The sequence below is a fragment of the Ornithorhynchus anatinus genome, chromosome 2, assembly GCF_004115215.2.
Source record: "Ornithorhynchus anatinus isolate Pmale09 chromosome 2, mOrnAna1.pri.v4, whole genome shotgun sequence".
In the NCBI taxonomy this organism is placed as follows: domain Eukaryota; kingdom Metazoa; phylum Chordata; class Mammalia; order Monotremata; family Ornithorhynchidae; genus Ornithorhynchus; species Ornithorhynchus anatinus.
The window spans coordinates 55,453,656-55,467,298 of NC_041729.1; the positions used below are offsets into that span (position 1 = coordinate 55,453,656).

At 48.2% G+C, this 13,643-nt stretch overlaps 1 protein-coding gene across 1 annotated transcript in view; it reads right to left on the reverse strand.

Annotated features, from left to right (window-relative positions):
• Nucleotides 1-287: 287 nt before the first annotated feature.
• The window catches only part of LOC103170737, a 124,232-nt gene continuing 110,876 nt past the window's right edge, over nt 288-13,643 (reverse strand). The window contains exons 68-72 of the mRNA XM_029051572.2: nt 12,741-12,934; nt 9,162-9,351; nt 7,980-8,089; nt 4,005-4,127; nt 288-1,311 (exon numbers count right to left, since the gene is read on the reverse strand). Coding sequence (XP_028907405.1) covers nt 1,120-1,311; nt 4,005-4,127; nt 7,980-8,089; nt 9,162-9,351; nt 12,741-12,934 — 809 coding nt within the window. The 3' untranslated portion in view covers nt 288-1,119. The remainder of the gene's footprint in view (nt 1,312-4,004; nt 4,128-7,979; nt 8,090-9,161; nt 9,352-12,740; nt 12,935-13,643) is intronic.

Here is a 13,643-nt window from a genome sequence, read left to right on the forward strand (position 1 = left end):
CCCTCCTTCCATTCCCACCTCCAAGCCACCAAGGGCCTTACCTCCTGACTTTTATGTTGATTCAAAAACATAAACTTGCCCATCTGTACTGTCAGGCTTGGTGAGAGAGGGCGAGTATCAGGGCCTCCCCACCACCCTCCAACAAGTTCCTGGGAGGGAACTGCGAGGATGGACTTCCATCCTTTGTTCTGTAAGCAGCCAGAGGGCAGAATCGGCTCGGATTTCTCAACTTTGGTCAGGGCTCCAGCTCGGCCCGATATTTGTAGTCGTACTTATTTTACCCCAAGTGTGACGGAAGACTTTGGAAAGCTTTATTTTTCTGTTCCCCCTCAGGAGGAAAAGCACAGTGTTTGGGTGGGCTCCCCTGACCACCTCTTCACTGAAGCCCAACGTCTTGATGAGGTTTTTTAAAAAACGTCTACAGTCCTTCCTGTCTTCTAGGGTAACAAGGAGGAAAAGTGGACGGAGATTCAGAAGCAGTTGATTCGGCCAGTTAAAAACCGAAGAGGGAGTTTTGGCTGAGTGGGAGTCTTCCTCCTCCCCCCTCCTCAGGCTTGCAGAGCCTTTATATCCCTTCACAGGGGTGGAAGGGCTCCTACTTGTAGCATAGGGAGAATTAAACTACCCAGAGAAGATTCCTCCGGACAGGGCGCTGCAATGTGTATCGCAGGTCTGGGTGCTGTCTGTGGTGTGACTAGACCCTCAGTAAAATGGCGATGGATCAGGCTTGTGTCTTCTGGTCCCTCTAGGTTAGAGTGGAAACGCAGTAGACAACAGGTGGGAGAGAATGGTGGAGCTATTATTTGGGGGAGATAGGATGGGGCGACCCCGGAGGATCCTTCCTGCCATTTGGGGTGGGAGCCCCTGGGATGGTGTTGGAGGGAGATTAGGGAGTCTCCTTGTTCTAGTGACCATCATGAAACTCAGTGCTGGCCAGAGCCCTTGGAGTTGTCCCTCTGTCTCCCCACCATCACCACCCCAACAAGGAGTTGAGGAATCTGGAAGAGAGCGCATTTTTTTCCCATCATCTCAGCCTTCCAGCACAAACAGTTCCACCTTGGAGCCGGGTGAGGAGCCCAAACGCAGCGGGCTGTGGAGAGAGATCGCCTTTCGAAAGACTCAGGGGTGGTGGGTCAGGGAGCCTTTCAGCCCTGATCGCTGGAACTGACTACACTGAGGTGGAGTTTCCAGGGGAACAAAAGCCCTGTTACACAGATGAATGAAGGCGGCAGCCAGGCCGCAGGCGGCTTGGAGCCCGTTGGCCTCACAGGTGTCCTGGACGCACGTGCTGTAAAATGGGATGGGATCCACCTGAAACGGAAGCATCTGGAGTCAGTCGCCTCCCGCCTTACGGCTCAGGTAGAGACTTTGCAGCCGCACAGTATGGGGGAGAAACTGAGCCAGAGTGTTTATCCGACCGATGCCAGAAGGGTTTTCGATTAGAGAAGAAGCATAGCCTCGTGGCAAGAGCACAGGCCCGGGAGTCAGAGGACCTGAGTTCTAATCCCGGCTCTGCCACCTGTCTGCTGGGTGATGTTGGGCAAGTTACTTTGCGTCTCCTGGCCTCGGTTTCCTCATTTGCCACATGCGGGGCAAGGACTGTGTCCAAACTGATAATCTTATACCTACCGCAGCGCTCAGAACAGTGTCTGGCACATAGTAAGCTCTTAACAAATATCTTAATTATTGTTATTATCGGGGTGTGAGCCCTGTGAGGGGAGGTGGAGCACCCCTCAATCAGTCAGTAGTCTTTAGTGAGCACTTACCATGTACAGAACACGGAGAGTTATAGTGGCATAGGTAGACATGAGCAACTCTAAGTTCCCTGTGGGCAGGGAACCCTACCAACTCTGTTATACTGTGCTCTCCCAAGTGTTTAGTCCAGTGCTCTGCACAAAGTAAGTGCTCAAATACCATCGATTGATTAGGGGTCTGGACTTAAATGTACATAGGTGATCCGGAAGGGAGGGAGAGCAGGGTGGGAAGGCGAGAGATTAGTCCAGGAAGGCTTCCGGGTTGAGGTTTTAGTAGGGCTTTGAAGATGGGAAAAGCAATAGAGTCTGTCAGATATGAAGGGGGAGGGAGATTCAGATGGGAGGGAGAGCTTGGGCCTAAAGCTGGCCCTAAAGCGAGTTTCTCTTTGATGTGGAGATGGATGGGCAACTGTTAGCATTTTTTGAGGAGTGGGGAGATGTGTGCAGGTATTTTAGAAAACCAATCTGGGCAGCAGAGTATGGACTGGAGAGGAGAGGGTTTGGAGACAGGGAGGTCAGTGAGGAGACTGATGCAGTAGTGAAGGGGGTGGGGGGATGTTGAGTACCTGGATCAACATAGTAACGGTTTGGATGGAAAGAAAGGGGTGGATTCTAGAGGTGTCACGAAGGTGGAACCGACGGGATTTGCTGACTGAATGAATGTGCAGGTCGAAGGAGAGAGAGAATATCGTGGTTGTGGCTTTGAGAGACAGCGAGGCTGGTGGTGGTGTCTGCAGTGACAGGAAAGTGGGGAGGAGGAAAGGCTTCGGGTGGGACTGTGGCTCCAGTATAGAACAGGCTACGTCTGAGGGGTCGGCAGGATGTCCAAGTGGAGATGTTCTGAAGGCAGGAGGGAATGTGAGACTGCAGAGCTGGAGTGGTAGATTTGGGACTCTACTGCTTTTACCACCTGCGTAGAAATGGTAGTTGAAACCATGAGAAGGAAAGAGTTCCCACGAGAGTGGGTATAGACGGAGAATAGAAGGGGGCACGGAACTGAGCCGTGAAGGTCTCCCGCGGTTAGAGGGTGGGAGGGAGAGGAGCAACTGTCAAAAGAAGCTGAGAAGGGACAGCTAGAGAGCTAGGAGGAAAACCAGGAAAGGAAAGGACAGTGACAGTGAAACCAGGGTTCAGTAGTGTTTCGAAAGCTGCTGAGAGGTCAGGGAAGATGAAGGTGGAGTAGAGTCCATTGGCTGTGGCAAGGAAGCCCGTCGGTGGGCAGGGACTGTCTCTATCTGTTGCCGATTTGTACATTCCAAGCGCTTAGTACAGTGCTCTGCACGTAGTGAGCGCTCGATAAGCGCTGTTGAATGAATGAATGACCTGGGAGAGGACCATTTTAGTGGAGGTGAGGGGACAGAAACCAGATTATAGGGGGTTGATGAGAGAGTGGGAGAAAGCGGATGTAAAGAACTCATCCAAGGATTATGTAAAGGAATGATAGGAGGGAGGTCAGATGGTAATTGGAGGGAAAAGTGGGGTCAGGGGATTATTATTATTTTTTTTTTGGATAGTAGTTACATGGGCATGTTTAACAGATTGAGGGAAGACCTGACTCTCGACTTTGGGGGAAAAATAATGGCAATTTTATTTGGTAAATATTATTATGTGCCAGGCACCCTACTAAGAGCAAGAGTAGATACCTGGGGTGGACACAGTATCTGTCCCTCATACAGCCAGACAAGTTCCAAAGGTTTGAGATGCCTTCCGTTTTATACTATCCCTGTCATTTCTCCACTCCTAGAGTCTGCCACTTCCAGAGAAGCAGCGAGGCCTAGTGGATAGACCGTTGGTCTGGGAGTCAGAAGGGTCTGGATTCTAATCCCGGCTCCACCACTCGTCTGCTTTGTGACCGTGGGCAAATCACTTCACTGTTATCGCCTCTGTTATCTCACTGTAAAATGAGGATTAAGGCTGCGAGCCCCATGTGTGGCAGGGACTGTATCCAACCTAACTTGCTTCTGTTCATCCCAGCACTTAGTAGAATCCCTGGTACATAGCGAGCGCTTAACAAATATCACACTTATCACTATTATTAATTTCCTCCCTGTGATTTTTTTGCCCAATTTAGATTGGAAGTTCCTTGAGGACAGAGATCACGTCCAGCAGCTCGAATGTATTGAACTCTCTCAAGCACCGATTACAGTGCTCTGTACACTGTAAGCACTCAATAAACATCACTGATTGCTCCATTTGTATCTTGGATTTCCCTTCTGCCCACCCAGGCAGAACCACCATTACAGAACTTACCACCTGGAAACAGTTCCGGAGCAGGGAGTGAACATCCCGAAAAAACATCCCACAGATGTTTGGTGTCACGGTGCTAGGACAGGATTGGGCTTTCCTCGGCAAAACACTGCACTCACTGTCCACCTGGTAGGGCAGACACAAACTTCAGCTTTCCAGGAGTCAGATTCAGTTAGATAGGTAAAAGAGACAGGAGAAGGAAAAGAGAGAGATGTGTAAAAGGATAAGGCACTTGGTAGAAGATAGAAGAGAGGGGAAAAAGACCGGTAAGAGAGAAAGATAGAGAGAGGTAGGAAAAGGTTGAGATGGATGGTTAGAGAAGGAAAAGAAATAGAGAAAAGGTAGGTATTTGAAGAGGTGAAGGAAAAGAGATAGGTAAATGATAGAAGAATGAAGAGAAAGATAGGTATGAGAGGAGGAGGAAAAGAGCTGGGTAAAAGATAAATTCATTCTAGACTGTAAGCTCATTTTGGGCAGAGAACAGGTCTGCTAATTCTGCTGTACTCTCCCAAACACTTAGTACAATGCTCTGCACATAAGTGCTCAATAAATATCATCGATGAAGGGAAGGAAGAGGTTAATGTCAGAGTTCAAGAGGAGAAAGAAGGTAGAGACAGGGTAAAAGATGAGAGGACAAGGAAAAGAAATGAGGTGAGGCAGAGATGAAAGAAAAGAGCTGGGTAAAAGAAATAGAGAAAAAGTAGATCAAGAGGGAGGAGAAGGAAGACAGGTTAATAATAGAGAAGGAAAAGAGAAACAGGAGAAAGAGGGCGAGGTAGGGAAAGGACAGTTGAGAAAAGAGAGACCAGTAAAAGATAGAGGGAAAAGAGATAGGTAAAAAGATAGTTTGAGATTAAAAGGAAAAGAGGTGAGAGAGAAGTAAAACAAGAGAAGGAAGAGAGTGTAGGTTAAAGATTGAGAGAGAAGTAAAACGGGGCAAGGAAAAGAGGTGAAAGATAAAGATTTATAGAGAGGAAGGAAAAGAGCACAGGCCTGGGACTCAGAGGACCTAGGTTCTAATCCTGACTTTGCCATTTGGCTGCTGTGTGAACTTGGGCAAATCACTTAAGCTCTCTGTACCTCCTCTGTAAAATGGGGATTAAGACTCTGTCCAACCTGATTAGTTTGTATCTACCTCAGCCCTTAATATAGTGCCTGGCTCATAGTAAGCACTTGATAAATACCATTTTTTTTAAAGAGAGAGAGAGAGAGATAGGTGAGAGGTAAAATCAGATAGAAGGAGAAATAGGCGAGAGATGGAAAGAAGGCGGCAAAGAGGAAAAGAGGTAAATGATACAAGAGAAGGAATGGAGAGAGAGGGAAAAGAGAGGTGAAGGAAGAGAGAGGCAAAAGATAGAAGGAAAGGGGAGGTAGGTTAAACATAGATAAGGGAAAGAGGTCAGGTGGATAGCTAGAAGGAAAAGATAGGTAAATCAAATAGAGGAAATAGATCAGTGGACAGGAGAAGGAAAAGATAAATAGGTTAAACAAGAGAGATAGGTAAAAGAGGGAGAGAGAAGATGAGGAAAAGATAGGTAAGATAAAAGAGGGAAAGGAGAGTGGTGAAGAAAAAAAGGAAAAGAGAGAAAGGGGAAAGATAGATTGAGAGATATTTTGGAGGAGTGAGGTAAAATTAGAAAGAAAATAGAAGAGGAAAGAGAAATAAGTAAGAGATAGATGGAGAGGAGTGGAGAAGGCAAAGAGAGATAAGTGATCAGACAAGGAAAAGAGAGAGCTAACAAAAAGATAGATGAGGAGAAGGTAAAGAAAGAGATAAAAGGGAAGGGAAGGACCTCCACTGGTTGACCATCAAAAAGAAACTTCTTACCCTTGACTTTAAAGCACTCTATTATCTTGTCCCATCCTATTTTACCTTGTTGTCCTACAACCCAGCCCTCAAACTTGCTCTTCTAATTCCAACCTACTCAGTATATCTTGATCTCCTCTATCACTCCACTGACGCCTTGTCTATATCCTGCCTTTGGCCTGTAGCTCCCTTTATTGACTTCACCCTCATCCCCACAGTACTTATGTACATAACTGTAATTTTTGTTTATATCCGTCTACCCCTCCCCCCCATTCTAGACTGTAAGCTCCTTATGGACAGGGAACATGTCTACAAATTCTGGTATATTGTACTTACCCATGCACTTAAGCACAGTGCTCTGCTCTGCACACATTTAGCTTTCAGTAAAGACTGTTGATTGAAGGAAAAGAGATAGAGAAATGGTAGACTGGCAGAGGAAAAAATAGGTAAAATGTTGAGGGAGAGAGGTACAATTAGATTAAGGAAAAGAGAGCTAGGTAAAGATAAATGGATAGAGGGGGAAAGGAAAAAGAGGGAAAGATTAAAGACAGAAAGAAGGAAAAGGAAAATGGGTAAAAGATAGATAAATGATAGGTAGTAAGAGAAAGAAAAGAGGTAAGATGGATAGACAGTGAGAAGGAAAAGAGAAGAGAGACAAAAGGTAGGTGTATTAACAGAAGCAAAGGAAAAGAGATATGTAAAAGATATTCAGGTGCAGAAAAAGCTTGGAGAGGAGAAGGAAAACTGGGAGGTAAAAGAGAAGAGAATCAGAGAGAGGAAAAGGAAAAGAGATCAGTAGAAGGAAGAATGAAAGAGGTAAGGTAAAGATAGCTAGAAAAGATAAAAGAAATAGGTAAAAGATATATACAGAGAAGAAGGAAAAGGGATAAAACAAGGAAGAGAAAGGTAGATAAAAGATAAGAGAAGGAAAGAGAGGTAGATTGTAGAGGAGAAGGAATGGGAGATAAAGAAGAAAGATGGGTAAAAGGATAAGAAAAATATTGAGAGGTAAAAGAAGGAAAAGAGAAGTGAAAGCTAGATAGAGGAGAAAGAAAAGAAATAAGTAAAAATAGTTTCAGAGGTAGATGGACCAATAAAGAAGAGAGAGTTAAAGATAAAGAAGAGGGAAGTTAAAATAAGGAAAAGAGTGGTAGAAGGTGAAAGCAGACAGGAGAAAGCAAAGAGATAGTTATAGAAGACAAGGAAAAAATAGATGGAGAGAACTATGAGATAAGAAAAATAGAGTAAAGGAAGAGAGATGAGTAATAGAAGAAAAATAGTCAAAGGTAAGGAGAAGGAAAAGAGAGGGAAAAGATAGGAGAAGACATAGATGAAAAGATAAGCAAAGGAAGAGAGAGATGGGTAAAAGAAGAAAAATAGTGATTGGTAAAAGGGAGAAGGGAAACACTGAGGTAGGTAAAATATTGACAGAAGGGAAAAGATGGAGAGGAGAAGGAAAAGAGAAATAAATAAAAGATACATAGCTAAATGGAGAGGAGAATAGAGAGATGGAGACAAGGAAAAGAGAAGTAGGTAAATAAATAAATAAATAAATAAATGTTGGTATTTGTTAAGCGCTTACTATGTGCAGAGCACTGTTCTAAGCGCTGGGGTAAACACAGGGGAATCAGGTTGTCCCATGTGGGGCTCACAGTCTTCATCCCCATTTTACAGATGAGGGAACTGAGGCACAGAGAAGTGAAGTGACTTGCCCACAGTCACACAGCTGACAAGTGGCAGAGCTGGGATTCGAACTCATGAGCCCTGACTCCAAAGCCCGTGCTCTTTCCACTGCTGCTTCAAAGATAGAGATCGTTAGAGAGGATATGGTGTGAAAAGAGGGTGGCCAGAGAGGGCGTGCCCCAAAAGCTCCCTCCGCACAGGCACCGGAAAAGGAAGAAGGGAACACCCAGAAAGCTCTCTCCTCTCATTTTAAAAAACTTTTCCTGGGATTAGAACCAGCTACCTTTCCCACTGCACCTCACTGAGGAGTCCTCTTGACCCCAAGTACTCACCCTTTTACCTCTCACGGCCTAAGCACCCTCCCCCTCCCTCCTCCCCGAACCACAGACACATCCTCTCACCCAGATAACTGCCATTCCACAATCAATCACCTGTCTCCAGAGGAGCCACATTCCAGGACACGCAAGCTGTCCGCTGCTGGGTCTCACCTGCCAGGCTTCCGTGAACTCCTGCCAACTCCGTGCAAGTGAACCATCAGGAAGCATCAGTTCGTCGCCTGCCTCGTTGTCGTTGGTGCCCAGTAGCCCGGCTGACACACCTGGGAGAAGGAAGCCACACGACTTATTGACTGCCCCGGCACCGATGAGGGAAGACCGAGTTACGCCACCCTCCTGCTGTCTTCTCGCACCACGCATCTCCCCAGCCAGGGGCTCAAAATCTCCCTGGGAGGCATAGGGCCATCCGGCAGACCCTGCTGCCTTGTTGCCCTGGAGACTCTGTGCTGAAAATAAGAAAGTGGCACCATCAGTTGTCTGCTGTGTGAGCCTGGGCAAGTCACTTCACTTCCCTGTGCCTCGGTTACCTCGTCTGGAAAATGAGGATTGAGACGGTGAGCCCCATAGGTCCTACCCAATTTGTTCGTATCCCCCCCCCCCCCCCCAGTGCTTAGTACAGTGCCTGGCACATTGTAAGCACTTAAGAAATACCATAAGTATTATTTTGTACTTTTCCAATGCTTAGTACAGTACTCTGCACACATTAAACTCTCAATAAATACGACTGATTGATTCTCTAGGCCTCAGTTACCTCATCTGTAAAATGGGGATTAAGACTGTGAGCCCCATGTGGGACAGGGACCGTGTCCAAACTGATCATCTTGCGTCTAATAAAGTGTCTGGCATATAGTAAGCACTCATCTAATACCATAAAAAACACACACACAAAAAAGCACATGCTGTTTGCCTGAGAGGAACCAATGAGTAAAACAGCCAGTTATTCCAGATTCTCCGGAAAACCCTCACGTGGGCAGGCGGGGAACCCAAATCGGATTTCCACAGGTGCACCCCCGTGTGAAATCACAGTGGTCCGAGGAGGTGGGTGGGTTGTTCTGGGTCTGGTCCGGAGAGAGCAGAGGGTCCACCTCACTCCCGCTTGGGTCCTCACCCATCCCGGAGGGAGAGGACAAGGAGAAGGGCCGAGTGGGAAGCGGGCCGTTTGGGGGAAATTCTTCTGCGGCCATTTCGCACAGAGAATCTTGTCTGTTGCTGACAGCCCAGTGGCCGGAGGAGGGGCCGAAGGAAGGACCGTCCAAGTGGTGATGGACAGAGCTGGAAAACCCGGGCAGGGGGAACCCCGATGGAAGCTGAGAGGTGGGGTTGCTTGGGACTCACCGTGGTTCCAGCCGTCCAGCGTTAGGCCGCACAGGTCGGCCTGGGGGTCGCAGGACAGGGTGACCCCGTTCTGATTGGACAGTTCCACTTTGACCTCTTCTCTCCTCGCGCTGGCCCTGATTTTGGCAGGGGGCAGAGCCAAGTTGGGGCAACTCTCTTCCACCTGGGAAATACTGTTCATCCTGTGGACCTGCGGTTCGGACAAGTAGAAAACGGCATTTCCCAAATTGAGGACTGCGGTGAGACGATCTGAGCCGAACCATCCCGCGGCCTGTATGTGTCTGGCCACACCTTAAGGACTTGTCCAAAACTGTGCCCACTCTATTCCTTAGGTTTGGAGCAGTGTCCCTATTCTGCTCCGCTTTGACCATCTTGCTACTTGTTAAAAAAATCATAATTTGATTCCACCTCTGCCTGGAAGCCTTCCCTGATCCTGGTAGTTGTAACGGTTCGGAGAGCGGTGCAGAGCGCTGTACTGAGTGCTGGGAAAAGATACACGGCGGTTGGGATGGGGTTATTTAGACACGGACCCTGGCCCTTGAGGGGCTCATGTTCGATGAATAAATGTTGGGGGAGAGGGACTGGAGATGGGCACACTGGGAGCAACAAATTACTAAAACGGCATAAGAGGCCAGGACAGATAGTCTGCGAAAAGAAAAAAAAAGTTGGCTGTGGTTAGAGGAGTAGAATTTCTCTGGTTGCAGCGAGGCCTAGCGGATAGCACACACGTGCCTGGGTTCCAGTTCTGCCTCTGCCACTTGTCTGCTGTGTGACCTTGGGCAAGTCGCTCGGCTACCTCATCTGCAAAATGGGGATTAAGTCTGAGTCCCATGTGGGACAGGGACTCCGTCCAACCTGAATACCTTGTATCTACTCCAGTGCTTAGTACAGTGCCTGGTACACAGGAAGCGCTTAGCGAATGCCATAAGAAAAAGAAATTCCTCGTGATTCAGTGGCCATAGCAATGGGTACATGAGCACCAGCTCTCCCGAGGTGATGTGAGGCTTCGCGCTGCTCTGCCGTCCTCTTTCCTGCTGGAGGGGAATAGAGGCAAGGCAGCAGCTTGTACACCCGGCACAGGGTGGGGCTGAGGGCACAGGTGAGGGCAAGGTTGCCATTACTGGGTGTTCTTCCGGGCTTGAGGGTCCACTCACCCCTCAACCCTCCCTTGTAATCCACAGTAAACCGGCCGGACTGGCTGGCCACAGTCAGAAATGGCATCGGGCTGATTCCTCTCTGAATCGAGCATCTGTCCGGGACCGTTGACTTCAAGGCACGTGATCGGCTCTCTCCGGCCTGTTTCACAACCTCTTCTCCCACTACCCCAGGCTTTCCGCCCTTCATGGCCCTCGAGCTAACCCCTTCACCACGTCGGGTGGTCCCCATCTCCTATACACCGTAACCTCCTTGTGGGAAGGGATCGCGTCCCACTGTGGGCAGCGAATGTGTCTGTGATATTGTACTCTCCCAAGCGATTAATACGGTGCTCTGCGCACAGTAAGCTTTCAGGAAATACGACCGACTGACCAGCTCGCTCAGACTGTACTCTCCCAAGCTCTCGGTACAGTGCTCTGCACACAGTAAATGCCACTGACTCGATAAATAACACTGAATGTTTGGAACGATCTTCCCTGGTGTACAGATCTGCTGGCTACTGCTCTGCCCCTCTTCAAAATCATTTCTGAAATCACATATTCTACAGGAGGCCTTTCCCAACTAATCTCTCTCCATCACAGTCCCCCAACGACCGCTTCAGCCGTCTGAACCACCTTAGAGCACTTTTTTTTTTTTTTCCAATGGTATTTAAGTGCTTACTATGTGCCCGGCACTGTAGTAAGCACTGGGGTAGCACAAGCTTATTCTAGCCCTCGAGGGTGGCTGTATTCCTTTCCTTTTCCTCACTCTCACCCCAAACAGTCTTCCCTGCTCCCCGCTGGGCACCCCTGGGTGAGGCTATTGCTTAGACAATCAGACTAGATGACCCTTCCCCTGACCCCTTGCTCTTGGGACTCTCTCTCTCTTTGCTTGCCTCTCCCCCGTTCCAGCCCCCCGGTTTTAAGCGATCGAGACTGTAAGCCCGTCAATGGGCAGGGATTGTCTCTATCTGTTGCCGCATTGTACATTCCAAGCGCTTAGTACAGTGCTCTGCACATAGTAAGCGCTCAATAAATACCACTGAATGAAAGAATGATAGAAAGAAGCCTTGATAAGTCATACTTTGCCTTTTACATTGACTCAGAGACCATCAGCACCTAAAAATGATGATGGTCAAGATGAAGGTCAGCTCCGCTTTTGTGGAAACATTCATTTTCATGCATTCTAATATTTTTATATTACGTTTGCTATTCTGGGCCATTTATTGAGTGCTTACTATGTGCAGAGTACTGTACTTAGGCAGTGTATTAAGCAGTGGGTTAGGCAAGCTAATCAGGTTGGAAATAGTCCATGTCCCACTTGAGGGGTCACAATCTAAATCCTCATTTTCCAGATGAGGTCACTGAGGCCCAGAGAAGTGAAGTGACTTGTTCGTGGTCACACAGCAGGCAAGTGGTGGAGCCAGGATTAGAACCCAGGATCTTCTGTCTCCCTAGGCCTGTGCTCTATCCGTTAGATCATACTGCTTTTCTGGAAACATCCAGTCATCACTGGCCTCCGACTTTCCACTCTGCAGTTCTTCATTTCCTCTAACAATAATAATAATAGTCCTTGTTAAGCACTTACTACGTGCCAAGTACTTTCATAAGTGCTGGGGTGGACACAAGTTAATCAGGTTGGACACCGCCCCGTCCCACAAGGGGCTCACACTCTTAATCTTTGTTTTACAGATGGGGGGACTGAGGCCCAGAGAAGTGAAGTGACTAGCCCTAGGTCATACAGCAGACATAGCAGAGCTGAGATTAGAACCCATGTTCTTCTGACTCCCAGGCCCATGCTCTAGCCACTGAGCCACACTGTTTCTTTAGCCTCAGGGACACAGCCATAAAGATGCCCTTCTGTACCTTTATGCCAGCTCACTGTGTCCAGAACCAAGCTCCTCACCTTCCCTCCCAAATCCGCTCTCCCATCTAACTTTCCCATCCCGGTTGACACTACCATCCTCTTCCCTGTCTCCGGAGGCCTTGACCTTGGCATTATCCTTAACGCTCCCTCTCTTTCAACTCTCCTATTCAGCGCGTTGCTGTCCTTTCGGTTTTTCCTCCGTGACGTTCCCCGGATCTGCCCATCGATCAGCGGATATTGTCTGTTGAGTGCTTACCGTGGGGAGAGCGCTTGGAAGACGACGATACGAAGGATACAATACAAAACAAATACAAGTGCCATCCCTGCCTATGAGAAGCTGGCAGATTAGCGGCACTTCTTCTCCATCTAAACTGCCAAAACCCCGTTCTTTATGTACTCTACTATTTAAGCCCTTACTCTTCTATTTACCAATCTTTCCAGGTTCTTCTCCCTTCTATCTAGAATACATTTTGTGTCTGTGAGACCTGCGAGAGGGCAGAGGCCTGCTCTCCTAACTCTATTGTGTTCTCCCAAGCGCTTAGTACAGTGTTCTGCACTCAGCAGTGTAATTGTTCTTACCCTCAGGCCTGGGGCCATCATGAAGGCCGAACCGTTCATCTGGACGTACAGGGATCTTGGGCTGCCGCTGAGGATCACGGTGAAGGTGTCCCCGGCAAAATCCTTGGCCAGCAGGAGGCTGCACTGGGAGGCCAGTTCGTACACCTTCCCGTCGAACGTCACCACATACTTGTTGCCAATCACCACCGCATGATCTGGGAGAAGACAGGGAAGAGGAATGGACTTCTCTGGGCTCTCAAGAGGGCCAGGCAGAACAAGCACGAAGAAGCAGTAATAATGAAAATAATAAATGATAACTGTGATATTTGTTGAGTTCTTTCTGTGTGCCAGGCACTGTCCGAAGCGCTGGGATAGATGTGAGGGCAGTTGTGTTTGACACAGACCCTGGCCCACATAGGGCTCCCAATCTTAATCCTCATTTTCCAGACGAGGTAACTGAGGCACAGGGAAGTGAAGTGACTTGTCCAAGGTAACACAGCAGACAAGTGGCAGAGCCGGGATTAGAATCCAGATCCTTCTGACTCCCAGGCCCATGCTCTATCCATTAAGCTACATGCCAGGCCTCTTGGAGGAAACACGGGAAGCCTTGGTGGTCCCATATGGGAAATATACAGCATCAGGCCTGGGCCCTCGGCCAGAGGGAGCGGGAGAACCAATAGGGAAGGGAAGCAGCAAACCCTCTCCCTAGCTTGGCCTACCTGCCCCCTGGCTCAGGTCTTCCCCAGAAATTCCCGTCTCCTCTCTCTGGGGGGCTGAATCCCAAAAGGAGGCAGATTCCAGAGTGAATGCCTGGAAATTTCCTCCCGATAAAAATAATAACAACTGTGGTATTTGTTAAGGGTTTACTGTGTGCCAAGCACCGTACTAAGCGCTGGGGTGGATACAAGCAAATCAAGTTGGACA